Source organism: Columba livia, chromosome Z (assembly GCF_036013475.1).
Source record: "Columba livia isolate bColLiv1 breed racing homer chromosome Z, bColLiv1.pat.W.v2, whole genome shotgun sequence".
Lineage (NCBI taxonomy): Eukaryota > Metazoa > Chordata > Aves > Columbiformes > Columbidae > Columba > Columba livia.
The window spans coordinates 40,987,458-41,013,678 of record NC_088642.1 but is presented as its reverse complement, the minus strand read 5'-3'; the positions used below and the strand labels follow the sequence as shown (position 1 = coordinate 41,013,678).

General features: G+C 41.2%; 1 protein-coding gene across 11 annotated transcripts in view; it reads left to right on the top strand.

Moving 5' to 3' along the window:
* Positions 1–3,851: 3,851 nt before the first annotated feature.
* Positions 3,852–26,221, top strand: part of FAM174A (family with sequence similarity 174 member A) — a 95,864-nt gene continuing 73,494 nt past the window's right edge. For 5 of the 11 annotated variants that reach the window (XM_065045504.1, XM_065045503.1, XM_065045499.1 and 2 more), the window contains exons 1-2: positions 3,853–4,235; positions 14,016–14,150. In XM_065045504.1, the coding sequence (XP_064901576.1) occupies positions 3,955–4,235; positions 14,016–14,150 (416 nt within the window). In that variant the 5' untranslated portion in view covers positions 3,853–3,954. Of the gene's footprint in view, positions 4,236–14,015; positions 14,151–14,256; positions 19,279–23,257; positions 24,742–26,221 lie in introns of those variants that run through there. The other 6 variants (XR_010468860.1, XM_065045502.1, XM_065045506.1 and 3 more) reach the window with 6 other exon arrangements.

Below are 26,221 nucleotides of genomic sequence, written 5' to 3'. Positions count from 1 at the left end.
CTGGGCCTTACTGCATGGTTTTGCTGCATCTGCCGTGTGATGGCACTCAGGATGATCTGCTCCATGACCTTCCCCAGCACCAAGGACAGACTAACAGGTCTGTTGTTCCCCAGATCATTCTTCTGTCCCTTCTTGTAGATGGGTATTCACATTAGCCAACTTCCAGTCATCTGTAACCTCCCCAGTTAGCCAAGATTGCTGATAGAGAATGGAAAGTGGCTTACTCATCACCTGTGCCAGCTCCCTCAGCATCCTTGGACGGATCCCATCTGGCTCCATGGACTTGTGGGTGTCTACGTGGTGTAGCAGTAACCATTTCCCTTGGATTATTAGCTCTTCATTCTGCACCCCATTCCTGTCTTCTGGCTCAGGAGGCTGGATACCTGGAGCACAACTGTTCTGACTATTAAAGACTGAGGCAAAGAAGGTATTTAGCACCTCAGCCTTTCCCTCATCAAACAAAGGTCACTGTGTTTCCCCCCCGCATCCATCAGGGGATGGAGATTCTCCTTAGCCCTGCTTTCGTTGCTATTATACTTACAGAAACATTTCTTGTTTGCCTTTTACAGCAGTAGACAGGCTTAGCTCTAGATGGGCTTTGGCCCTTATAATTTTGTCCCTACATAACTTCACCAGCATTCTTGTATTCCTCTTGAGTAGCCTGCCCCTTTTTCCAAAGGTTATAAATTCTCCTTGTATCACCAAGTTCCAGCTGCAGCTCTCTATTCAGCCAGGCTGGCCTTCTTCCCCACTGGCTCGCTTTTCAGCACACGAGAACAGCCTGCTCCTGCACCTCTAAGATTTCCTTCATGAAGACTGACCAACCTTCCTGGACTCCTTTGTCCATTAGCACTGCCTCCCAAGGGACTCTGCCAACCAGCCTCCTAAACAGATCAAAGTCTGCCCTTCAGAAGTCTAAGGTATGAGTTCTGCACACTGCCCTTCCCCAAGAATATTCTCCAAGAATAGAAAACTCAAACATTTCATGATCCCTATGCCCTAAGCAACCTCCAACCGACACATTACCAATGAGCTTCTTCCCTAGTAGGCTCACTAACCAGCTCTGTCAGGAAGTTGTCTTCCATGCACTGCAGGAGCCTCCTAGACTCTTCCTCTCTTCTCTGCTGTTTCTTCAGCAGACATCTGGTAGGCTGAAGTTCTCCATAAGAACAAGGGCTAGCGAATGGGAGACTTCTCCCAGCTGCCTGCAAAATAATTCATCTGCCTCTTTTTCCTGGTTGGGTGGTCTGTAACACACCCCCACCAGGACATGTGCCTTGTTGCCCTTCCCCTTGATTCTCACTCATAGACACTCAATCTTATAATCACCCTCATCAAGCTCCAGACAATCAAAAGACTCCCTGACATATTGGGCTATGCCACCTCCTCCCCTTCCCTGCCTGTCCCTTCTGAAGAGTTTATAGCCATCTAATGCACCACTCCAGTTGCTGGAGTTGTCCCACTATATTTCTGTGATGGCAACTATATCATAGTTTTTCTGCGCACAATGGCTTCCACCTCTTTTTGTTTGCTGCCCATGCTGCGTGCATCTCTATAGATGCACTTCAGCTGGGCCACAGATCCTGCCACCCTTTTCTGGTGAGAAATCAAAATTCCTTCAAGGCCATCCTCAAGTGCTTCCACAGTTTCTAACATATCTATAGCCTTTGTATCTCTTCTACCACATGGCTCTCCATACCCTCCCTCCACCAGGTCAACAGACTGAAGGGCCTCACTAGCATCCCTTCCTTCAACTGCTGATATGGTGTGCTTAGGTTTATCTGTGCCACACACAGTTTTCTCCTCTTCCCCCTTCAAATCTAGTTTACAGCCCTTTAATAAGCCCTGATAACTGATGTATCATGTGAAAATGGATAACATATTCAGGACAATGAAACTCATTAAAAATCAAGAGATTGGTATGAGGAAGCATACAGGGAAGACTGGGAAAGAGTAGCAAAATGAAAATAATAGGAGAGATGCTAGTGCTAGAAACAGGGTAGTTGTAAGAGTGAATAGATGACAATCTTAGAAATGTAGACTAATATCCCATCACCATTCTAGACAACCATTCTAGGGTTCACAGCAGATTTTCAAGAGTGACTTTAGTGTGTTCCCCAATCTGTCAAACCTGGATAATATCTAAATTACACTTAAACCACTAAAACTCTGAGATACCTTACATTTCTGCTTTTCTTATATGTAGAACTGGCTGTGTGAGAAAGGTATATTGATTTCCTTTTGCAATGTGTTTTTCCTCACCTGCTCTGACTCTATCCCAGACACTCTACTGATCTACTAGTCAGAAATTAAGGTATGCAGACTGTACTGACTGTTTACAATGCAAATGCAATTAAGACTCTTCTTGAAGCTCTGCCTTGCACATGGACTTGTGCTTCTCATATATATATACATAAAATGCATGTGTGTACACATACACATTGAAGCTGGTGATTATAGTAGCATAAAACCAGGACAAAAGAGAAATACATCAGCTGTCCACCTCATATGTACTGAAAGCTGAATTCTCTACTAAATCATACTAGTCATTCTTCCCTGAATAGAAGAAGAATTGTGTATGTATCTACCATATGTGTGCATATATCCTGCAGGCTATCTAGATGTTACTTATCAGTCTAGGTTAAATACAAGAATATAATTAGTGCACTTCGAAGGGTATGTCCTGAAGGTAGTAAACATCTTAAATTCAAAACCTGGCAGGATGTTTAACAAGCCACTAGAAAGATGACTAGATTAGCTCACAGACTTTCCCCCCACCCCCTTGCACAGCATCTGTTTATGATTTAAAAATATTAATTTGAAGAAGATGCAAGAATTCTTCTTACACACTACATGTATTGAGATTACTCATGGAGGTTTTTATCTGATGAAGTGGTTGCATGAACATAGCAGCCAAACCAATCACTGTTTACATGAGGAGGATATATTGTATCTCTATAACTGTTGTAAATGTTGACATGTTGCAGCTCAGAAATTACATTACTACTTGATCCCTGATGCATTAGTGGTATGTGGCTGGGACTACAGAAATTCTGTTTCTGACAGAGTGTCACTTTTATAACTTTTCTGCTTCACTGCTCATCTCAGATGAGGATTTGTCTGAAATTGTAATCCAGTGCAGCATCCATTATTATTTTTGTGTGCTCTTAATGCATTTTACATATGAAACTGACATCTTTCCATAGACTTCAAGCTTGCCTCACAGTAAATCACTTCCACACCTTGTTCGGTAATTTAGTAAAAAAATATTCTTCACTATTTTAAAGGATTGTTAGAAGAGCTGAACCATTCTTGAATGTGCTTTTATTGAAAACTTGAGACTCTTTCAGTGGTGCCCAACAATAGGATGAGGGGCAACTTGGAGAGACTGAAGCACAGGAGGTTCCGTCCAAACATGAGGAGAAACTTCTTTACTTTGAGGGTGCCAGAGCACTGGAACAGGCTGCCCAGAGAGACTGTGGAGTTCAAACTTTGAAAGGCAGAATGCCGCCCAAGAGGCGGAAAGCAGGGCAGGCAGCTGCGGGTGCCACCGCCTGCAGCCAACTCTCCCACCCACCCACCCATTCAGCCCACGCAGCCGTTGTCCCGCAGAGACACGCGGACCGGCAGCTGACGAGCCTGGTCACACGCACAGCAGCTTCAACGCCGCTCCCAGCGGGCAGTCAGGGGGTCGTTTGGGGGACTGTGGAATCCCCGGAGGCGAGGGAAGCCCACCCCCGCCAATCCGCACTCCCGCTCACGCCGGGCCCCGCCCCGCCCGCACGTGATCGCAGCGGAGTGGGGCGGGCTGCCCGCCGGCGCCTCCATGGTAGCGGGGAGTGCTGGGTGCCAGCGCTTCCGCTTCCGGCGGTCAGAGCGCGGAAGGGCACGTTCGCGCTTAGCGTGTGCCGCGCGGCAGCGAGCTCGGGGGCCGCGCCGGCAGGAGAAGGTGACATGTGGCCGCCGCCGCCGCTGGCCTGGCTCCTGGCGGGCCTGCTGTTGGCTGTCCGTTGCCGGGAGGCTGCGGCGGCGGCCCCTTCCCCCGACAGTGTCGCCGCCGCTTCCCCGCGCCCCACAGAGGTGGCCGACGTGGGCGCCACGCGAAGCAGCAGCAGCCGCCTGGCCGAGGTGTCGGCGCCGCCCGAGCAGGGCCAGCCCATGACCCAGCGCGCTCTGTCCGTGCTGCTGCTGGCCAGCGCCGCCCTCATCGTCTACTTCGTGATCCAGACCGTCCGGTGAGAGCGCCGGCTGGCGCGCTGCCGCGGGGAGCGGGCTGTAGGGCGACCGCTGCTGCCCCCTCCGGCCCTTCGGGGTGCGTCGCGCGCGCTGAGTGGGCGGGGTCGCGCTCTGCTCGCGCCAGCGGGTGGAGTAGCCGTGGAGTAGGGCCACGGTCCCGGGTCGGGGCCGGCGGGCAGGGCCTGTCCCCGCTGACTGAGGCCTCTGTGAAACTCCTGGTGTCGCTTCCGCCTCGCATCTGGATGGAAAGGTGCCGAGTCAGGCTCTGCTCGCTGCAGTGATAGCCCTGATCAGTGCTGGGCCTTTCCTGGCTCCCTCCTGTTCTTTTCAAGTGGAGTTGTCACTACTAGTCAGTCCACCTGAATCTTGATTTTGTACATTCTGTGGGTTATTTTTTGTCCTGTTGGCAAACTTCTGTCTCACTGTGCTACTGAATGTGCCTATAGCGCCTTCTTTGTCACTAAACATCTTTCTTTTGTGCTTTCTGTTTAAGTAAACTACTCTACTTTATGCTTAACAAAATGGCCCTTACGAAGTTGGCACTACCAGTCACCTGCCTTTATATTTCTTATGGAATCTATTGACTGTATAAGTCTATGTGCTTTTAAAATTAATTACAGTGTTTGTCACTGTGTTTTGTTGTCCTTGCAGTTTTACTTGCTCTCTGTCATGCTTCAACTGTGAACTCTTCTGGGCAAGGTCCAAATGTGTGATTATGTATAAAGCACATTCATTATGCAGCAAGTTCTTTATGTACTTTTCATTGTAGTTAGATGTAGTGGTGGTTGGTGCATCTACTCCCATCATAATTTATTCCAGGAAGATAGCTGAAAGACAGTGGTCTGTGTGAGGCACGTACTAAGACATGCAGTCCAGGTAACCTAGGATGTCTTGAATGCGCCGTGGCTCCTACAGATCATTCTTGAGCAGCCTTCAGTCTTTTGTGTTTTCAGAGCCATATGACTTTCATTGAAGATGGTGCCCTGAAAATACATGTTATAAAAATTTTGTGTAAGCTGATACAACATTTAGAAGTTTAGTTTGGGAGGTATTGTCAGTGGTTGTGACAACTGAAATGGGCAATCATAGGGTGGCAGAGGCTGACACGCAGCTCTAGTTTAATTTTCTGCTCATGGCAGGGCCATTTCCAGTAGGTTGCTCAGCTTTTGTACGTTTGAGTTTTGAATATCTCTAATGATGCAGATTCTACAACCTCTCTGGGCCACATGTTTCTGTGTTTTACCACTCTTTGAGTAGGAAGGTTTGTTTGTTTTTGTTTTCTGTTGGTGCTGTTACTGTTTTTTGGATTTCTCCAGTCACATTAGTGGAAAAGGTTTTTATTGTAGTGAAGCCTTAGTCTTTTCTAGATTCCATTGGATTGGAGGTCTTGCTTGCGCACACTTGTTCCGCTGCAATAGCTGATTCTGCCAATTTAAATAGAAGTTTTTAGCTTTTATGGGTTTTAATTCTGGTATATATCAAACTCCTTTTATAACAGATTTGCAAAGAATAAGATATGAAACACCAGGATCATACAACCAATCCATTGGGGCTAGGAATAAGAGAAAGACACAGTGATACCTTGTTCAGTCTACTAGTATAGTTGTATTGCCCTTTTCGCTTCTTAGTTTTGATACTTACATAAAATACCTTATGTGTGTGATTGCCCTTCATGATGCACAGAAAGGCTAGATTTACAATTCATACGTCTTTTTGGTTTTTCTTCCTATTACTCTGTCTGGAGAGGTGGCCTTTTTTTTTTAATTGTTTGTTTGTTTGTTTTCTTAACCTATTGCAGACAAAGGTCTTATTCTGTGTTTATGTAGGAAGAAGCGCATGGCCTTAAATCTTCAGTCTTTCTGAGATGATGGGAGAACAGGTGTAGCAGATGAGGTGAAATGGCCTTAATTTTTTAGAGAAATCATGCTAAGTAAGGCATCCAAAATATGTTTATGTGAACTACGTGTCATGATTTTAGTTTAAAACAAATTTACAGGAAGTCACTTAAGCCTTTTGAAGGGTGATTACTGAATGTCTTTCATAGGTGTGACAGATGTAGCTCACGCATGCCTTTTGAAGAAGAAAAGCTCAGTTAACTTCAAGAAAAACTTTATAGGAATACCTTTTGTAGTGGACATAGCTCATAGTTCAGGAAAAAGTTATTTAGTTTAAAATGTGCATTAGCGCAGAAAGTAAAGTAACTATACTGTATTTCATAAAACACAAGATATGCAAAAACTTTAGGATGTAACTTTCCAAGCACTGGGTCAACTTTGGGACAGGTAAAACTTAGTTCTGTCACACAGACTGTTACTGAAATCTTCATGATACTTTTGCTGTGCTGTGTTTCGTATAACTTATCCACCTATTTGAAAGTAGTCTGTCTTTGGAATCATTGAGCAAGAAAATCTGAGTAGTCTGTCTTTGGAATCATTGAGCAAGAAAATCTGAGTTTCACTTTTGAGAAAGCATATACTGGCCCATAATTAAGACTTGTCTGTAGGTTGAGGTGATGGGAGAGCTATGATTTCCTTGGTACATACTTCTCAGAATCTTCTAAAGTAGAAATTGTAGAAAGACACTTTACTTAAAAAGACAGGGTGATTAGCAATTGCTACTTCATTGAACTGATCTTGTTTAAAGTGTTTGTGACTTTCAGCAAGGGTAGCACCTTACACCTGGGTGGATTAAGATAGTGTAATACAGCTTGTTTGTTCTTCTCTTACATAGGTGGAAATTACTACAGGAAAATGTCATTTTGTTCTAACATTTGTTTTTAGCATTTAGACATATTTAGATGTTAAGCTTGCACTTTGCAGTAAGTATGCCATATATGATGTGTGTAATCATGATAGAAGTTTGATATATGTATTGTGAATCCTGGTCAATCTTTTAATCTGAGTAATGCTGTTAGATCAGTGCTGCTGTATTTGTCAATCTTCTTTTAGGAAAAGGTATTGCTGATTATGATCCTAGAGTGGAACTTCACTCATGGCACTAGTACAATATGTATTTATCCCAGCCTTTTAAATGTAATTTAAGTTTCTTGAATGTGCATGGATTGGAATCATGACAGTAGAATGAGGAAGTTTTGAACTTTTTGGAAAGCATTTACAGACTTGATTAATACCACTAGCTTTTATCTATGATTGTTAGAATTGAAATCCACCTGTTTGAGAAGAAAGCAAAAAATCTATTTTCCTTTTGTTTGGCTAGGTTTTCCTCTAATGTATACAGTGGGTTTTTTTCCTCTCTGGTAAAGTCTAAGGACATAATAGGTTGTTTCAGGTTATGTTTACATCTCCTTTGTTCAGATGTTCCTTAAAATGTTATTTGGTGGCTGTTTAAGTTACATCAGCTTATAAGCAACCATTATCCTGCAAATCCTACAATGCTACATTCTACACAGAAAATACACAGAAGGGTCCTTGTAAAAAATATTTCACGCAATTATTGTGCTAAATTCATTTTCTGGGTGGAATTAAGAGCAAGTATTGCTGTGCCTCTTTTACTTGGTATCAAATTCAGTTAAGAATTGTGTTTGAACTGTCACGTTCCTTGAAGGAAGTTTACCTCTTTCAATTGAAATAGTATTTGACACTGAAAATATAGCAGTTTTTCAAGATACACACTATCACTGTGTTGTTACACAAAACTAAATCAGTGAGTTGTCAAGACTTTGTGTAAAAGTGAAAATTCTTTCATGTAAGATATCTTGCCCTATTACTTTTAGCTCTTTAATGGTTCTTCTGCCACTGCTTGGTGCAGATGTGTTCAGTAGTGGTTTGTATTTGGTACAGAAGATGAGCATTCATAAAACTTACAGACATTTAATTGAGAATACCTTTTTGTATAAGGAAGTTCTGGGATTTAAGCTAATATTTAACTGCCATAGATGACTGAGATTTTGAGATTTCTGTAAGCAGTCAGTTTTGGAATTGTGTCCCCCTGCAAAAGAAGGTCCCATGCTACGTAGTGACTGTTTTTTACCTTGCTCTGTGGAGTTGAACTCTTCCCACCCTCTCAAGTCCCTTGTAGTTTTATGTTTCTTTAGGCACTGGATATTCTTTTAACTTGACCTGTTGTTTTATTTCAGTTCTCATTTTCTTAGCATACTTTCTGCCTTGTGTGTGGGTTTGTTTGTTTTTTTTTACACCAACACTTATTAGTTTCTCTGATTAAGCTCTTGGTGTAACACTACTATCTATGCCATCTCTGATGTTAGTCAGATAATATCTGTTTTGGATTCCTCTACTACTATTAGTTGTATTTGAGGAGGGATCAGGGTTGAGCATGTAGAAATATAACATTAATTTTTAAAATACTTTTGAATTTAAATTTTAAATTTTCATAACTTTATAATTTTAGACCTCAAGGTATCCTTAGTAACTACAAAGATAAAAAATTATATAGAAAACATTACTAGCTTTAATGAAATGGGGATTTTGTCCTATGTTTTCTTCCTAACAGTCATAGGGTAAAAGGTTTTAAGTTAGTTTTTGTTAGCAGTGATTGACACTGCTCTAGTGTCATAGTTATGACCACACATGTATATTGCATAAGCATTTCCACTATACTTTTAGTTTTAGTTTTTTGACTAATCTGTTTACTGACATCCAGTCACAGGAGAGGAAAAGGATTTTTGCTTGGGAGCTAGCAGGGCTGATGGGTAGGGCTTTAAACTAGATTGGAAGGGGCAAGGGAGCAGTACCAGGCCAGTCAGTGATGAACAGTGGGATGACAACGAAGCTTGAGGAGCTGTCTTACAGTGAGATTCCTCAGACTGCACCACGAAGTGAAGGGCACAATGAACCACACTTGAAGTGCTTCTACGCTAATGCACACAGCATGAGGAAAAAGCAAGATGAACTAAAAGCCTTGGCCGAGTTCCCTGGGTATGATATAATTGGCATTAGTGAAACCTGGTGAGATGAGTCCTGTGACTGGTGTGCCATGACAGATGGCTACAGGCTATTCAGAAGGGAGAGGCAGGGGGGTGGCACTCTATGTAGTGAAGGGGCTGGAGTGCATGGAGCTGGCAGCTGGTCGTGGCAAAGTTGAGAGCCTTTGGGTGGGGATTAAGGGTTCAGACAAAGTGGATGTCATCGTGGGAGTCTACCATAGGCCACCCAGCCAGGATGACAACACTGATGAGTTATTCTTTAAAGAACTAAGCAAAGCCTCCAAGTCATCTGCCCTTGTCCTTATGGAGGACTTCAACTTGCCAGATGTCAGCTGGGAATATCACACAGCTGGCACAAACAGGTCCATAAGACTACTAAAGCATCTGGACAGTAACTTCTTGTACAGGTACTAAGGCAACCAACCAGGAAAAGTGCCTTCCTAGATTTGATACTAACTAATAGAGAGGATCTTGTAGGTGAAGTGACAATTGGTGGCTGCCTTGGCCACAGCGACCATGAAGCAGTCAAGTTCAAAATGTATACTAATAGGAGGAAAACTCACAGCAAGACCTCAACTCTGGATATGAGGAGAGCAGACTTAAGGTTGCTCAGAGAACTACTTAGGTTCTCTGTGAAGAAGCTTTTGAAGGTGCTGGGGTCCATCAGTGTTGGTTGCTTTTTAAGTACCATCTCCTAAAAGCACAGGACCAGGCAATTCCAAAATGTTGAAAATTTAGCAGGTGAGGCAAAAAGCCAGCTAGGCTGAGCAGGGATCTTCTTGAACTATGGTGAAAAAAGAAAGTATATGGTTAGTGAAAGCAAAGCCAGATGTCATGGGAGGACTACAGAGATGCTGCTCACCACTCTAGGGAGGAAATTTGTGTGGCCAAAGTTCAATTAGAATTGAAGTTGGCCAGTACAGTGAGGGACAATAAAAAGGGCTTTTCAAATATGTTAATAGCAAAAGGCAAACCAGAAATAATGTTGGCCTATTACTTGATGAGCATGGTCACCTTATAAACAGGGACATAGACAAAGCCAAAATGTTTAATGCCTTCTTTGCCTTCGTCTTCAACACCAAAGATGGACTTGGGGCCCCCATAACCCTGGGCTAGAGAATCATGTGTCTTGTCCCGCTCAGTGGGGTGAGGGCAGAGTTAACTTTTGAATGCTTTGTGTGGTAACCTGGAGTAATGACTGTTACTTGAGAGGTTCAATTAAGTCACAGACTTACTAAAAACTCAGTGGAATTACAGTGAATGCGTGTAACTTAGAGTAATGGCAATTACTCGATGTTCAATAAAATAATGAATTTACTTAAAACTCGGTGGATTTACAGCAAATAGTGTCTTGGCAAAAGTTTGTAACTATATCATAAAGCTTAGCAAGACTTCAACAAGACAAAAATGATATTACCCTTAAGTGCCCAGAAGAATAAACTTAGAAGGAAAGAGAAAAGAGAGAGAGAGTAAGATATGAGAAGAAAGGTAAGATTTCACCACTCATTGGTCCACCGACAGTCTCTGTAGCTCTGGTGGGGGGATGCGGTGAAACTTCAGGGTGATGGGTATGATCAGTCGCCAATAATGCTGTGCAGCCCATCACACCACACACACACACACACACACACACACACACACACACACACACACACATATGTCTGGAGTGAGGCATTTTTATGCTTTAGTCCATTTGCATGTGAGAGAGGAGAGGGTGGCTCATCTCTTCCCTCTGCTAGCTTTTCATGCTAATTAAGGAGATTGTTCCGGAAATAGATCGGTGGTCTTGCCAGTGGTCTCAAAAGTGCCTAGACGTGAGTTGTTTTGTCCTCTAGGGGTAGGTAGCTGGTGGTTCATGATTCCTCCTAGTGATCAGTCATTGCTGAATGACCCTGCCTTGGTTCCAGCTCACTTAACCAGGAATGAGGACTAGGACCTTCACAAACGCTGCTAATTGTCTTGATCTCAAAAATGTATGCCTTTGTTTTGCAAGACCATGAAGAAATAGACACAAGTGCTATCTCCACAGCACTTTATTGCTGTCAGAAGTTACAAAAAAAGGCATAACATATACCATTAATGGGTCCTTTGTTTTGCAAAGGATGGGGTGCACTTCAAGGCTGTTACACAATGGTTGCAAGAACAATAAACTCCCAGTCAGTCCAGAAATTGCATGGGATTTGCTGCTTCAGCTGCATGCCTAAAAGTCTATGTACCCTGATATAATTCATCCAGTGGTACTTAAAGAGCTGACTGATGTCATAGCGAGAGCTCTCTCCCTGATTTTTCAACACTTCTGGGAGTGTGGAGAGGTCCCAATTGACTGGAAGCTGGCAAACAGTGTCCCAGTCTACAGGAAGGGCAACAGAGATGACCTTGGGAGCTACAGGCCTGTCAGCCTCACTACTCTGCCTCAAAATTATGGAGAAGATTATTCTGGGAACTATTGATAAACATCTGAATGGCAGTGCAATCATTGGTCCCATCCAGAACAGGTTCATGAGGGCAAAGTCCTGCTTGGCCAACTTTCTATGGCAAGGTTACCCACCTTTTTGGCCAAGAGCAGTCTGTTGATGTGATCTTTTTGGATTTCAGTAAAGCCTTTGATATTGTCTCTCACAGTATCCTCCTGGACCATGTCCAGCATACATCTGGGTAAAGTGGGAGAGCTGTTGGCTGACAGGTTGGGCTTAAAGGCTTATAGTAAATGGGGTAATGTCGGGATGATGACCAGTGACCAGTCCAGAAGAGGGCTATGAAGTTGGTGAAGGGTTTGGAGGGAAGTCGTATGAGGAGCGGCTAAAGTCACTTGGTTTGTTCAGCCTGGAGAATAGGACACTAAGAGGGGAGACCTCATTGCTGTCTACAGCCTCCTTACAAGGGGAGAAGGAATGGTAGGCACTGATCACTCTAGTGACCGATGACAGAACCCTAGGGAATGGCAGGAATATGTGCTAGAGGAGGTTTAGGTTGAACATGAGGAAGATCTTCACCCAGATGGTGGTGGACCACTGGAACAGGCTCTCCAGGGAGGTGTTACGGCCCCAAGCCTGACAGTGTTCAGGAAGAGACTGGACAACACCCTCAGACACATGGTGTGAACTGTGGGGTTGTCATATGCAGGGACAGGAGTTGGACTCGATGATCGTCATGGGTCCCTTCCAACTCAGCATGTTTTATGATTCTATGTTGAGGACCAAAGGCTCGATGAAATGAGGGAAGAAAATGGAAGGAACTTGAACTGAAAGGTGAAATTTGCACCTTTTTTATTTGCCTTACCTTTAAACAATAAAGTTAGGTACTTGAAGTTGTGCTAAAGCACCTAGCAGCTGTTGTTTGAAACAGATTGTTGAAACAATCTGTTGTTTCAAATCATAGTTGAGGGTGGAGGAAATGATCATGGTGATTATTTCTTTTTATAATATCAGAAGTTGGAGCACTTTGAAGAAAGGTATTTTGTACCCTTCCCATCCTAACAAGGTTTAGTTTTCTTCCTAGTTGCAAAAGGAGGTCTAATTCACTGGAGTATGGTCTAAACCAAGACTGGATGCTCCTGTGTGTTCTTTCAAATTTGCCTTGGCATGAAAAGGTGAATGGTTTTCCAAGAAGCACATTAGAAATATTATTTAAGCACACCAGAGTTCAGGACAGAATCTGAAGCTGAAAGTCTCGATATTGTATTTGATATCTCTTAGCAAGTAGTTAAAGCGGTGACTCACTGTGGAGCAGAGAGCTGATTATGCACAATCTAATAATAGTATAATATATTATACATAGTATGTTATACATAAATAATAATTTTTATTAATAGTTCTGAAATATCCATTATTGGAGTTCCTGAATTTTGTAAACGCCTTTCCTAGGCACCTAGCTTGGGTTTGTAAATTCTGGAGTTTCTAAAAGGAAGGGCTACTATCACCTTTGAGTTTAGCACTAAATGCCTAGAAAGCAGATTTTTTTTTTTTAAGTTAACTTTCAGGTAGCTGCCGTTTACTAGTATACAGTAACTAAAAGTGCCTGTCAGCATTTTGTAAACAGATGTGTTTGTGTAGTTTTTGCTGAGGGGCTAGTGATCTGGGTTCCTCATCCTTAACCTGACCAAGGCATATTTGATGTATATAGAAATAGTTCTGTGAAGTGAAGTGGAATGTTTCAGTGTGCATGGGGTTTACATCAGACCCAGGCCCATGCAGAGAAGCCATGGCAAGTGAGAAAAGCAGATGCAGTCTGTTCATCTGTGATGCGTTCTGTGCTTTAATCCTGAAATGTGAATCACTGCCTCTTCCTTCCATGTTTTGTGAAGACATTGACTCTACAGGTTCTCTCTTGTTCCAAAGTGTAATTATAAACAGTGTTTTTGACTCGATAGCTATAAAAGTCTTCACAAATTATAATAAAGGGTTTCAATGTCACTCATGACTTGTGTTACATGGCTGCAATCGCTTTGTTGAGTTTGCCTCTGATTTGATCTGCTGTGCTATAGAGACACGTAAAACACATAAAAATTATGTAGCTAGACATTTTTTTTCTCATTGTAGGATCTGCTAGAAGTAGCTTTTGCATGTATTCCTACCTAGCTCTGGCATTTATCTACCAAGTGTCTGTATAAGATTTTTGTATTCACGAGGGCAATTGCATACAAAACTATAGATGACATTCTTATTATCCTTCATGATTTCATGTACACTTTTGACACTTAGAATTGTTCAACCTCCATATTTCATAAAGCTAAGTGTATGCACTTTACATATATTGGTTTTTAAAATTTATGATAAGTACCAGTATAGATATACTTTAAAGGATGGTTTTCTTACATAGTTGCAATAGAAATTAGAGATTAATTTATAGAACTTAAATATTTTAAAATACATTTCAGGCTCAGAAGGCGAAACAGAAAAACCCGAAGATATGGAGTTTTGGATACAAACATAGAAAACATGGAACTGACCCCATTAGAGCAAGATGATGAGGATGACGATACAACACTGTTTGTTGCCAATCATCCTCGAAGGTTTGTATACAGAAGCCAAATGTACTTCTAGCAATAGAAGTGAAGGAGTATGGATGATAAGCAGTTTCACTGAGAAAGCTCACTACTGTGTTTCGTATGCATGTAGTCGGAGAAGGGATGTCAAGATCACTTGAATTTTAAATGGGAAAGAATTTAGTGGGCAAGAAGATAAAAACCATTTGTCTTCAGCATGTGAGTTCCCGAGAAATAGAGAGGAAGGTAGGATATTTTTGTTACAAATACAGTGTGGTTGTTGAAGCTTATGTAAAAGCTGACAAATTTTACCTTTCTTTTTATCTTATGTTTTCTGTTTAATTTTTTTTTTTTTTTATTTTGGAGCCTCCTCAGTTTTTCCTGTGTATTCTCTCGCATGAGTTCTGCTTCCAGCAGCTTCTTTCTGCTTTCTCATTGCTGAAGTAGTCAGCAGTTAGTTGATGATAATCCTGCATGAAGATTTAGATTTAGTACTGCTGCATAGACAGGTTCATATTCTTAAATCACTCTCTGAAACTATCTAGATACAGGAAAGTTTTGTTATATTTCCTTGCTGTCCTTACACTTAAATGTTATGATCAATTCAAAATTACTATTCTTACTCAGTTCTCTTAAAACTTTAAAAAGTTGTCCTGATTGAGTAATGCAATCACACTCACGGCACAAGCAAAGACATAGTAAAAGCTTTGATAGAATTGATGTAATGAGGAATACTGTCAAGTTTCAGAGGAGACAAAACGATGAATTCTGCCAGTCACACTGTGAATCTGAATGAAAGTCTCAAGCAAAACAGTTCAACAAATGATGTGTCAAATTAATTAAAGTAGTGGACTACTAAGTCAGATGTTCTGCTGTTTATTAGGAAACAACTTTGGATGCAATTCTGGAACTCGAAGCAAAAGGTTCTGTCTTTTTTTAACTTTGTCTCCTTAGGGGAAATATTTGAGATTAAAGTCACTCTTTCCTTTTTCTCTCCCCCATGCATTAGAATAAATTACATGGAATATCTCCACTTACCATTCCTCTGTATTAGAGAGTCATGTGACACGGTTACCACATGTTACTAGTCTTATTCCAGTATACATTATGTCTATTACCTAATAGGTAATTGTCATTATATCCAGGAATTCCCTCAGTGTCTTTCATAGATATTTTAAATTATCTTGTTACTCCATATGCTTATAAGACTTTGAGGTATTTGATGACCAGCAAACATGATATTTCTCATAAATATTTATTTACAGGAGTCTCAAGTAACCATTTTACTAGAACATGATAATATGGCTAGTTACCATTAACAAACAGTATTATACAATTAACAACAGTGTCTTCATGTTATGAACGTTACTTCATGCTCTTGTATGCTTATTTGGAGATTAAGCATGGTGCTTCAAGGAGCTGATTATGTCTCAAGAGAAATATTTTATCCAAAGGGACAATACAGAGGGCAGAAAAACTACGATATATTTGCCATCACAGAAACATGGTGTGACGACTTTCAGAACTGGAGTGGTGCATTAGATGGCTATAAACTCTTCAGAAGGGAGAGGCAAGGAAGGAGAGGAGGTGGGGTAGCCCAGTATGTCAGGGAGTCTTTTGATTGTCTGGAGCTTGATGAGGATGATTATAAGATTGAGTGTCTATGAGTGAGAATCAAGGGGAAGGGCAACAAAGTGGGCTACCTGGTGTTAATAGGCCACTCAAACAGGATGAAGAGTCAGATCCATATTTTGCAGGCATCTGGGAGAAGTCTCCCAGTCACTAGCCGTTGTTCTTATGGGGGACTTCAACCTACCAGATGTCTGCAGGAAGTACAACTCAGTGGAGAGGAAGAACTATTAATGAGCCTACTAGAGAAGTCGCCCCACTGGACCTGTTGTTTGTGAACAGAGAAGGACCTGTTGGTAACATATTGGTTGGAGGTTGCCTTGGGCATAGGGATCATGAAATGTTTGAGTTTTCTATTCTTGGAGAATATTCTTGGGGAAGGGCAGTGTGCAGAACTCATACCTTAGACTTCTGAAGGGCAGACTTTGATCTGTTTAGGAGGCTGGTTGGCAGAGTCCCTTGGGAGGCAGTGCTGATGGACAAAGGAGTCCAGGAAGGTTGGTCAGTCTTCATGAAGGAAATCTTAGAGGTGCAGGAGCAGGCTGTTCTCATGTGCTGAAAAGCGAGCCAGTGGGGAAGAAGGCCAGCCTGGCTGAATAGAGAGCTGCAGCTGGAACTTGGTGATACAAGGAGAATTCATAACCTTTGGAAGAACGGACAGGCTACTCAAGAGGAATACAAGAATGCTGGTGAAGTTATGTAGGGACAAAATTATAAGGGCCAAAGCCCATCTAGAGCTAAGCCTGGCTACTGCTGTAAAAGGCAAACAAGAAATGTTTCTGTAAGTATAATAGCAACGAAAGCAGGGCTAAGGAGAATCTCCATCCCCTGATGGATGCGGGGGGAAACACAGTGACAAAGGATGAAGGAAAGGCTGAGGTGCTAAATACCTTCTTTGCCTCAGATAGTCAGAACAGTTGTGCTCCAGGTACCCAGCCTCCTGAGCCAGAAGACAGGAATGGGGTGCAGAATGAAGAGCTAATAATCCAAGGGAAATGGTTACTGCTACACCATGTAGACACCCACAAGTCTATGGAGCCAGATGGGATCCGTCCAAGGATGCTGAGGGAGCTGGCAGAGGTGATGACTAAGCCACTTTCCGTTCTCTATCAGCAATCTTGGCTAACTGGGGAGGTTGCAGATGACTGGAAGTTGGCTAATGTGAATACCCATCTACAAGAAGGGACGGAAGAATGATCTGGGGAACAACAGACCTGTTAGTCTGTCCTTGGTGCTGGGGAAGGTCATGGAGCAGATCATCCTGAGTGCCATCACATGGCAGATGCAGTAAAACCATGCAGTAAGGCCCAGTCAGCATGGGTTTATGAAAGGCAAGTCCTGCTTGACCACCCTGGTCTCCTTCTGTGACAAGATGACCCACCTAGTAGATGAGGCGAAGTACCCAAAGGTGTTGTGTCCTTAGACATCAGTAAAGCCTTTGACACCGTATCCCACAGTATTCTCCCGGAGAAGCTGGCAGCTCATGGCCTGGATGGGAGTACTCTTTGCTGGCTGAAGAACTGGATGGCTGGCCATGTCCAAACACCTAGTGGTGAACGGAGCCAAATCCAGTTTGCAGCCAGTCATGAGTGCTGTCCCCCAGAGCTCAGTATTGGGGCCAGTTCTATTTAATCTCTTTATCAATTACCTGGATGGGGGGATTGCGGGCACCTTCAGTAAGTTTGCAGACAACACCAAATTGGGTGGGAGTGTTGATCTGCTGGATGGTTGGAATCCATACAGAGGGATCTGGACTGGCTGGATTGATGGGCAGAGGCCAGCTGTATGAAGTTCAACAAGGTGAAGTGCTGGGTCCTGCACTTGGGTCACAACAACCCCATGCAACAGTACAAATCTGGGGAAAAGTGGCTGGAAAGCTGCCTTGTGGAAAAGGGCCTGGGGATGTTGATTGACAGCCATCTGAATGTGAGCCAGCAGTGTGCCCAGGTGGCTAAAAATGCCAAGAGCATCCTGGCTTCTGACAGGAATAGTGTCGCCACTGGAGAGGTGATTGTGCCACTGTACTCACCACTAGTGAGGCTCCACCTTTGATACTGTGTTCCGTTTTGAATCCCTCACTATAGGAAAGACATTGAGGTACAAGAGAGAGTGCAGAGGAGGGCAATGAAGCTGGTGAGGGGTCTGAAGCACAAGTCTTATGAGGAGCACTTGAGAGATCTAGGGCTGTTCAACCTGTTGGAAAAGGAGGCTGGGGGGAGACCTTATCACTCTCTGCAACTACCTGAAAGGAGGTTGTAGCATGGAGGGTGTTGATTTCTTCTCCCAAGTAGCAAGTGATAGGACAAGAGGAAATGGCCTCAAGTTGTGCCAGGCAAGGTTACTGTATACTAGCATAAACAAGATTGTATTTTTGAAGTCTGAAGCTGCAAAACCACTCCAAAGTGTCAAAGTGATTTTTTTCTGTTTCTCTAAACTTCTTTGTATTCCTTAAAACATAAGCAATAAAAACCCTAGAGGTAAGTTCACTAAAATGATGTCAAAGGCTTTCAGAAAGCAGATTTCTGATTTTTTTTTTTCCCTGTACATTTCTACATACTTCAATTTGAGGGAGAAAAAGTTTCCATTCAGGTGTTTTATTGTAGAAATACCTAATATGGACAGTACTTTTAAATTGTTCCAAATCCTTTTTGCAATCATATACTTGCGGTGTCTTATGGAATAACTGAATTATGTAAAGCAGATAGATAGTGTTTTTATCTGGTTTACATAATTCAGTTATTTCATTCTTGGGTATTTAATTCTTGTCCCTGAAAGGATATATAAGGATGAAACAGTAGTAAAATTGTAAGAAAATGAAGTATGGTTTAGGTAGAGCTCCTTATTTTTATCTTAATTTCCCCTTTTTGCCACAGACATGCTAGGGTGATGCTGGGGTGAATGAATTTATGCTTGTTAAATGCCTATCAATCTAAAGAGAAACCTGAGAACTTCTAAAATCTAAATAGGGCTGTATCAAGAACCATATTTATATCTATCTTGGTTATTCAATCAGATAACATTCTGTTCATTCCCTTTCAAAATTTGCCTTGGAAACTCATACTCATTGAAGTAGTTGTCCTATGGATTGCTCTACCTCTGGTCCCAGTATGGATTTTGTCAAATTATGTCCTAAATTAATGTTTTTACCACTACTTTTTCTATATTCTGTGGTTGAAATTAATTTGGTTTTATGATTAAGAAATTAACTTGCATTAAAGCAAACTCTTTGTAACTACAGACAGCAGGCTTTGAGCTGCTCTTGCCCTAAACTGTGATAACTACAAAAAAATAACACTGTTAGTGTTGTAGTTGGAAAACAAACAAACAAACAAACAAAAAACACATCAGAAGAAACCCCCGTCCTTATTCCCAAAAACTCAGCCTCTCTTTAAAGTACTTTAAGTACTCTCTTCAAAGTACTACAGGAAATAATAATTTAGTTTAGGTATACCAGACAATTTGGAAGTATTTGAAAGCAGATTGCTGATCCAGACCACTTAAAAAATAGACCTTTGGATGACAGACAGTACAAACAGTTCAAATACATTAGGAGTGTTTAATTTAGCTGTTGGCATAAATTAAGCTATTTTAAGATAAAACAGGTATTTATTTTATTAGATACAGTTCCTCACACTCTGTGGTATCTTATTGGTGAAAGAACTTCTCAAGTAGTAGTTTATTTTAAAAGCTTCAGCTGAAAAGGCAATACCTGATGCTTTGATCATGTCCAAAGAGCCCAGAAAAAGTGGAGAGAAAATTGGCATGTCACATTTGAACATACCATAGTCTGGAGTAACTACGTAGTGATCTAACTTGTGGCGTAGACATAGATTTATTTCTGCCCTGAGGGGCTGCAAAATTACCTAAAATTTGATGGTTTTCACAGAGGAGATAATAATGTCGGCATCTTAGACAAACTGCAAGAAAAGTAATTGTATTGGAGTGACTGAGTGATCTAACCAAACTTAACTGCAACACATTTCTGATAACTTGCTGAGGAAGACTGACTAACCAGATCAAAAGTAATACGTTCAGAAGAGCTGTAGATAATAAAGGAAAAAGGTGTTAGTGTTTAAAGATATCTCAGAAAGTAAGTGTTTCAATTATCGAAGTCATTATTTTGAGAAAACAAAGACTTCAGTTATGTTTAGTCGATAATGTGAATATACTCCATTTATATGCATGTTGAGAGATCACTGTGTTCTCCTTTATGGGGAGAAGCTCTCAAAATTTTAAAAGTTACTTTTTTATCTTGAAACAGTGTTTGTGTGTAGGAAAATAGCAGTGCTGAATGATGTGAATGCACTCCACAAATCTCTATGAAACACCTTGATGAAATGCTGTTCAGACTTTACAAAGCAAAGGCATTGATGGGAAGGAAGTTTGAAAACTAATGTAGAGTACTTAAAAAAAAAATTCTTAGTTGGGAATGTATTTTTTCCAGTTAATTTCTTTTCCCTTGTTTCAACTAAGTATTTTGTGTCTGCACTGAGGCTTAGAAATCAGTCTTCATGTCACTGCTTAACCAAGAATGACCAATGGGAGTACAAAATAGCAAAGTAATCAAAGAATTGCTGAGGACAACTCAATGATAATGATAGTCACATAGTCTCAGTAGATGTCATTACACTTTATCCTGAGGTTTGCAGTGATTCAGAGATGTGGGGGTTTGTTTGTTTGGTTTGGTTTGTTTGTTTATTTTTAAGGTAGCATAAATATTCTGTCAGGCTTGGAGCAACTAGTTAGGGAACAAAGAAAAGGGGCTTTTAATGGTTTTTTGAATTTAGTCCTTTGAGGACTGGGGTAGGGAGCAATTAGGCAACCTGGACATCCATAAATCCATGGGTCAGGATGGGATGCACATGTGGTGCTGAGGGAGCTGGCTGAGGTCCTTGCTGGACCACTCTCCATCATCTTTGCCAAGTCTTGGGAAATGGGAGAGGTGCCTGAGGACTGGAGGAAAGCAGATGTCACTCCAGCCTTCAAAAAGGGCATGAAAGAGGACCCAGGTAACTATAGACTGGTCAGCCTCACCTCCATCCCTGGGAAACTGATGGAATGACTTATCCTTGGTGCCATCTCAAGGCATGTCAGGGATAAGAGGGACATTAGGGGCAGTCAGCATGGCTTCACCAAGGGGAGGTCGTGCTTGACCAGCCTCATTGGCTCTTATGAGGATATAACAAGATGGACGGATGATGGCAGAGCGGTGGATGTCGTCTATCTTGACTTCAGTAAGGCATTTGACACAGTCTCCCACAGGATCCTTACAGCTAAACTAAGGGATTGCGGTGTGGATGACCAAGTAGTGAGGCGGACTGCAAACTGGCTGAAGGAAAGAAACCAGAGAGTCTTGGTCAATGGGGTGGAGTCTAGTTGGAGGCCTGTATCTAGTGGAATGCCTCAAGGGGTCAGTACTGGGCCTGTGTTATTCAATATATTCATCAACGATTTGGATGAGGGAATAGAGTATACTATCAGGAAGTTTGCTGATGACACGAAGCTGGGAGGAGTGGCTGACACACCAGGAGGTTGTGCTGCCATCCACTGAGACCTGGACAGGCTGGAGAGTTGGGTGGGGAAAAATCTAATGAAATATAACAAGGGCAAGTGTAGAGTATTGCATCTGGCTAGCAACAACCCCATGTTCCAGTATAAGTTGGGGAATGACCGATTAGAGAGCAGCGTATGGGAAAGGGACCTGGGGATCCTGGTGGACAGCAGGATGACGATGAGCCAGCACTGTGCCCTTGTGGCCAGGAAGGCCAATAGGGTGTATTACAAGGGGGGTGGTTAGTAGGTCCAGAGAGGTTCTCCTTCCCCTCTACTCTGCCCTGGTGAGACCCTATCTAGAATATTGTGTCCAGTTCTGGGCCCCTCAGTTCAAGAAGGACAGGGAACTGCTGGAGAGAGTCCAGGGCAGGGCAACAAAGATGATGGAGTGGAGCATCTCCCTTATGAGGAAAGGCCGAGGGAGCTGGGTGTCTTTAGCTTGGAGAAGACTGAGGGGTGACCTTGTTAAATATTACAAATATGTAAAGGGTGAGTGTCATGAGGATGGAGCCACGCTCTTCTCGGTGTCAACGAATGGTATGACAAGAGGTAGTGGGTTCAAACTGGAACACAAGAGGTTCCACTTAAATTTGAGAAGAAACTTCTCAGTGAGGGTAACAGAGCACTGGAACAGGCTGCCCAGGGAGGTTGTGGAGTCTCCTTTGCTGGAGACATTCAAAACCTGCCTGGACGCCATCCTGTGTAACTTCATCTAGGTGTTCCTTCTCTGGCGGGGGGATTGGACTAGATCTTTCAAGGTCCCTTCCAATTCCTAACATTCTGTGATTTGTTAATTAATTCATAGTTCCAGTTTTGCTTGACTACAGTCAACAATCAGCTTATTCAGTTCATCAGATTCTTACTTTCATAACTCATAATGGAGGGCACAAAAAAGCGAAATGCAGTTATAAGAGTTTCTGATCTATGTGTTCAGGTGCATTCATACACGTTTGTTATGGGCACTAAATTATGTAAGTATTGTTCTGTGTAGCAAATAGTTGTGTTTTTTTCCTTCTTTCTGTATGACCTGTTAATAGACTGCAGTAGTATCCACTCTGCTTTCATTTTTCTTAGCTAAAAGTCAAACGTTTTTTAAGGTTATAATCTAGGCATATGTGAGAAATCCCTATAGACTTGTTTTGGATTAGCTGGTAAGCATATCTGAGTCTTTCCAAAGCTAGTCAGAGAAACTGACTTATTTCCTAAAATCAGCATAGCGATGTTAGTATACTAGTGTGCTGATACGGTTATTAGTTGAGTGTTGCTGTTTTCTTTCAGAGCCACATGGAAAAAGCTTCACAGTGCCTTCTGTTGTAACATATGTGCGGTTTAAGTGTACTCCCACCATTGTAGCTAGTCTCTGTGCCTCTTCAGTTCGGAGCAGCTTACCTGGATGGGATGTTTTAGCCATTTTGTTCCACAGCATACTATTACGTGTTGAAGTTTTTGAAAGTCTTTTGGGCTCTCACCATTCAACTGTACCTGCATGTCAACTGAAGTATGGTATCCTAATATCACATCTTTGTTTTTCAAAGGTGTATCACACTAATAGTTTACAATCAATCCTCATTAAATCACTTTATACACAAACTACTTGCTGTACTGCAAGGCACGAGGAAAAGCAGTTATTCTGTTTTTGATAGCATTCCAGTAATGGAATGCTACTGAAGTTTGAATAGGAACTCAGGAACCTTGGAAGTGTAAAAATATATCCAATGTGGTGAAAACCCAGGTTTTTGTAAGTGAGCTGTCTGTTTGGAAGGTCTAAATAAATAGAGTTTTATGGCACTTTGCTTCCCAGTAGTAAGGTAACTGTGAAGTTTTACAGGCAAATTTAATAATAAAATGTTACATTTCATTTTCTTGGTCATGTTTGAGCTTCAAAAATGTAGGCTACGGTTCTCCTTGAAACAGGGCATTTCAGATTAATGCATCCATTTCTTCTGTTGTAGAGAAATACGTACCTTTCAGTGAAAGAACTTAATCTTAGAACCAAAGAAGGAGACTGCTTCATGGGAGGAATAAGAAGCAAGAGAGTATGCAAGTTGGGGGGACTAATTTAATTTGTGTATGTTATGGTATCCTTAATTTGTTACAATAAATACTGTACCAATTTGTTGTACATTTTTTGTATATAGAGGATTCTAAATGTAAAGCCTACAGGGCGAGTGCACTGGATTGAAAACCCATTTGGAAGGGTATTTTTTGCTTGTTACATGTCTTTTGTGCCACGAGTGTGATGTACACTTTTTCTACAGTAATCTGGAGTGTTAAAAGTTTTTTTTTTTCCTGATATTAAATTGTAAGTAAATGTACCTTCTGTGGACTTCTCAGGATTGTTGGAACTTGATTTTAGTTGAGGAGATTCTTTATCCTTTACAAATAAAAAGTTGGAACTACTACCATTTATGTTGAGACTTTTTAAAATGGAATTAACGTGTTTTTAAACACTGTTTACAGTGTTCCTAGCATTTAGCATGATACTTCAACACTATGGATTTTAAGGATAGTAGCATAACCTTGTAAAATGCAGTACTGCAATATCTTCTTGCTGTTAAGACTACTGATTACAATTACTGAGTCAATTTTTTGTGAGGTCCATCTTCAGATTGTATGGACAGATGTTCACCGACTTCATGGTGCTACTGGTGTAGTCCATGTGGTGTCTGTCTTCAGGCCTATGGTGAAGCAGATATAAGGCTTTGGGAAGCCTTTTTTACTTTTGTACTCTTTGAACAATCTAGGTCAAATACTAAATTTGCTGTAACTCTAAAATGAAAAAGAGACTTCAGAAGCAGCTGTTACTATGAAATGAGTGGTAATTTTCACATGAATGTAGTTGTCATCCAGTGTTTACATTTATTTTTTTAGTTCCATAAAAATTAATGGAACAAGCTTTAAGACCTGGAAGACCTAATTTTTTAAAAAATATGCGGTTTCCACAGGAATCTTAAAAATGCAGACAAAATATTCAAATTCCAGTTCATTAAAATTACTGTGTAAATATATTGCTGATTATGTATATATATATTATCAAGGCATAAACTTGCTATAGCAGTACTGTGGGCCCTGGCTATGTTTCTTGAAATTTCATGTGTTATGGGCTATGGGGAAAGAGGTGTTATCTTTCCTGATTCTTTAGTCCTCTCTTGGTGTTTGAACAAAACTGGAATGCCTTATCTGTCTTTGAGTTTATTATTAATATCTCTTCGGTGATGGGGTGGGAAGGGGATGCACTGTAGATTTTTTTTTTTAACCATGTACTATCCAATGTTGTATTGAAAACTAATTACTTGCCCTAGTAACAACTCAGATGAGGCCTGAAGTAATTAATAGCAAATCAGCCTTCCAAGGTAATTTCTATCTACATTTGCCCATGTGCTGCACACAACTTGGAAATATATTGTACTTACAATAAATGCAAGTCTTTATTTTGCTGCTTCTTTTGTGTCAAACTTTTTTTGCCCATATTTAAAGACAAAATTGAAATGAAAGCACTGATTCTTGGAGAAGCTTAACTGGGGAATCTAGAGACATAGTGAAGAATAACTGTGACATAGGCTGCAGGTGAGAGAACAAAAATTAATGGAAAGCAGAGCATGTTTCTTCTGTATATAAATATATATAATCAGTGTTAAAGCTAAACATAATTGTAATCATTCTTTAGATTTAAATTTTTCTAGTAGTGCCACATGTTGGCCCTAGCAGTAGAGACTGTCTTCCTGACATCTTAAAATTAGTTGTTTTCATTTTGTAGAATCTTTCTAGGCTTAGAACTGAGTACGTCCTGAGGAGCTGTTATGCTTGCTAAGCATAGTTTCTTGAACTCAAGTTGTTAGAAACACTGGAAAAGCACACACTCAGTCTGTAAGCCTTTGTGTCTCCTGTAAGTAAATCTTGAGATTGTCCTGAAGGAAAAACAAAATAGAACAGGTTATTTAAATTGCTTTGCAAATTTTCTGGGGAAAAAAACCCAAATTTTCCAAAAAAATTATGTGAGCTTCTTGGATTTGTGTCTCCAAAATTATGAGGATCTGTTTTATAGGATAAGCATCTATAATGCAGTCGCACAACTGGTAATAAGTTGTGACCGTTTTATTTTCTGGTATGACAGATACTGCATGATCCATGGTATGATCTTCCTCGGTCTTGTCCAGGACATACCTGCTTTCAATAGCTGAATGCATATTGCTTTTGCAAACACAAAATTAGTAAAAAATAATGTGTGTTGTATGTGCCTTGGTCTTAACAGCTGGAAATCTGCTCTGAATTTTGCACATCCCCTACTACACTAGCAGTAGCATTTCCAGCTGTGGCTGAAAAGCTGTTCTTATGGTAGCCTAAGGCTCTTTTAAAAATTTCGGAAAGAGTATGCCACCTCAGAGGCCAGTAACTGAACTGTGTATAGGTGGAACTAAAGTTTGTATCAAGTGTTTGTATGAGGTGTACTTCACAATTCGATGTAAAACACAAGGTTAAAAAGATGAAGTCAGTGAACTACAAAATGTATAACTAAGTAGCCACGCATGGGAAGTTTTATTCCCATTTGAGCCAAGATGTTAATAGGCTAGTAAAGAAACTGAGCTGATCTGCTGAAATAAAGCTTCTTAAAGATATGAGAGCGCCCAAGTTTTAATAGGAAGTAAGCTGGGAGGAAGGCTAGATTTCTTCAATAACTTGAATTTCTGGAGACAGAAAGGGTATGTAGAGAAAAAACTGAGGAAACTGAAAGAAAAAAAAGATTGTTAAAAGATATCTTTACACATCTTACAGTATTAAAGCTATCATGGTATATCTGTTATTGTTTCTTTAGTGTTTTGTGACTTTTTGTCTCCATTAGTGTAATTTGAGAAACAGCATGTACAAGAATATATAGTTCCTGATCAAGTCTGAATGTATTAATTCAGTGCATTGAT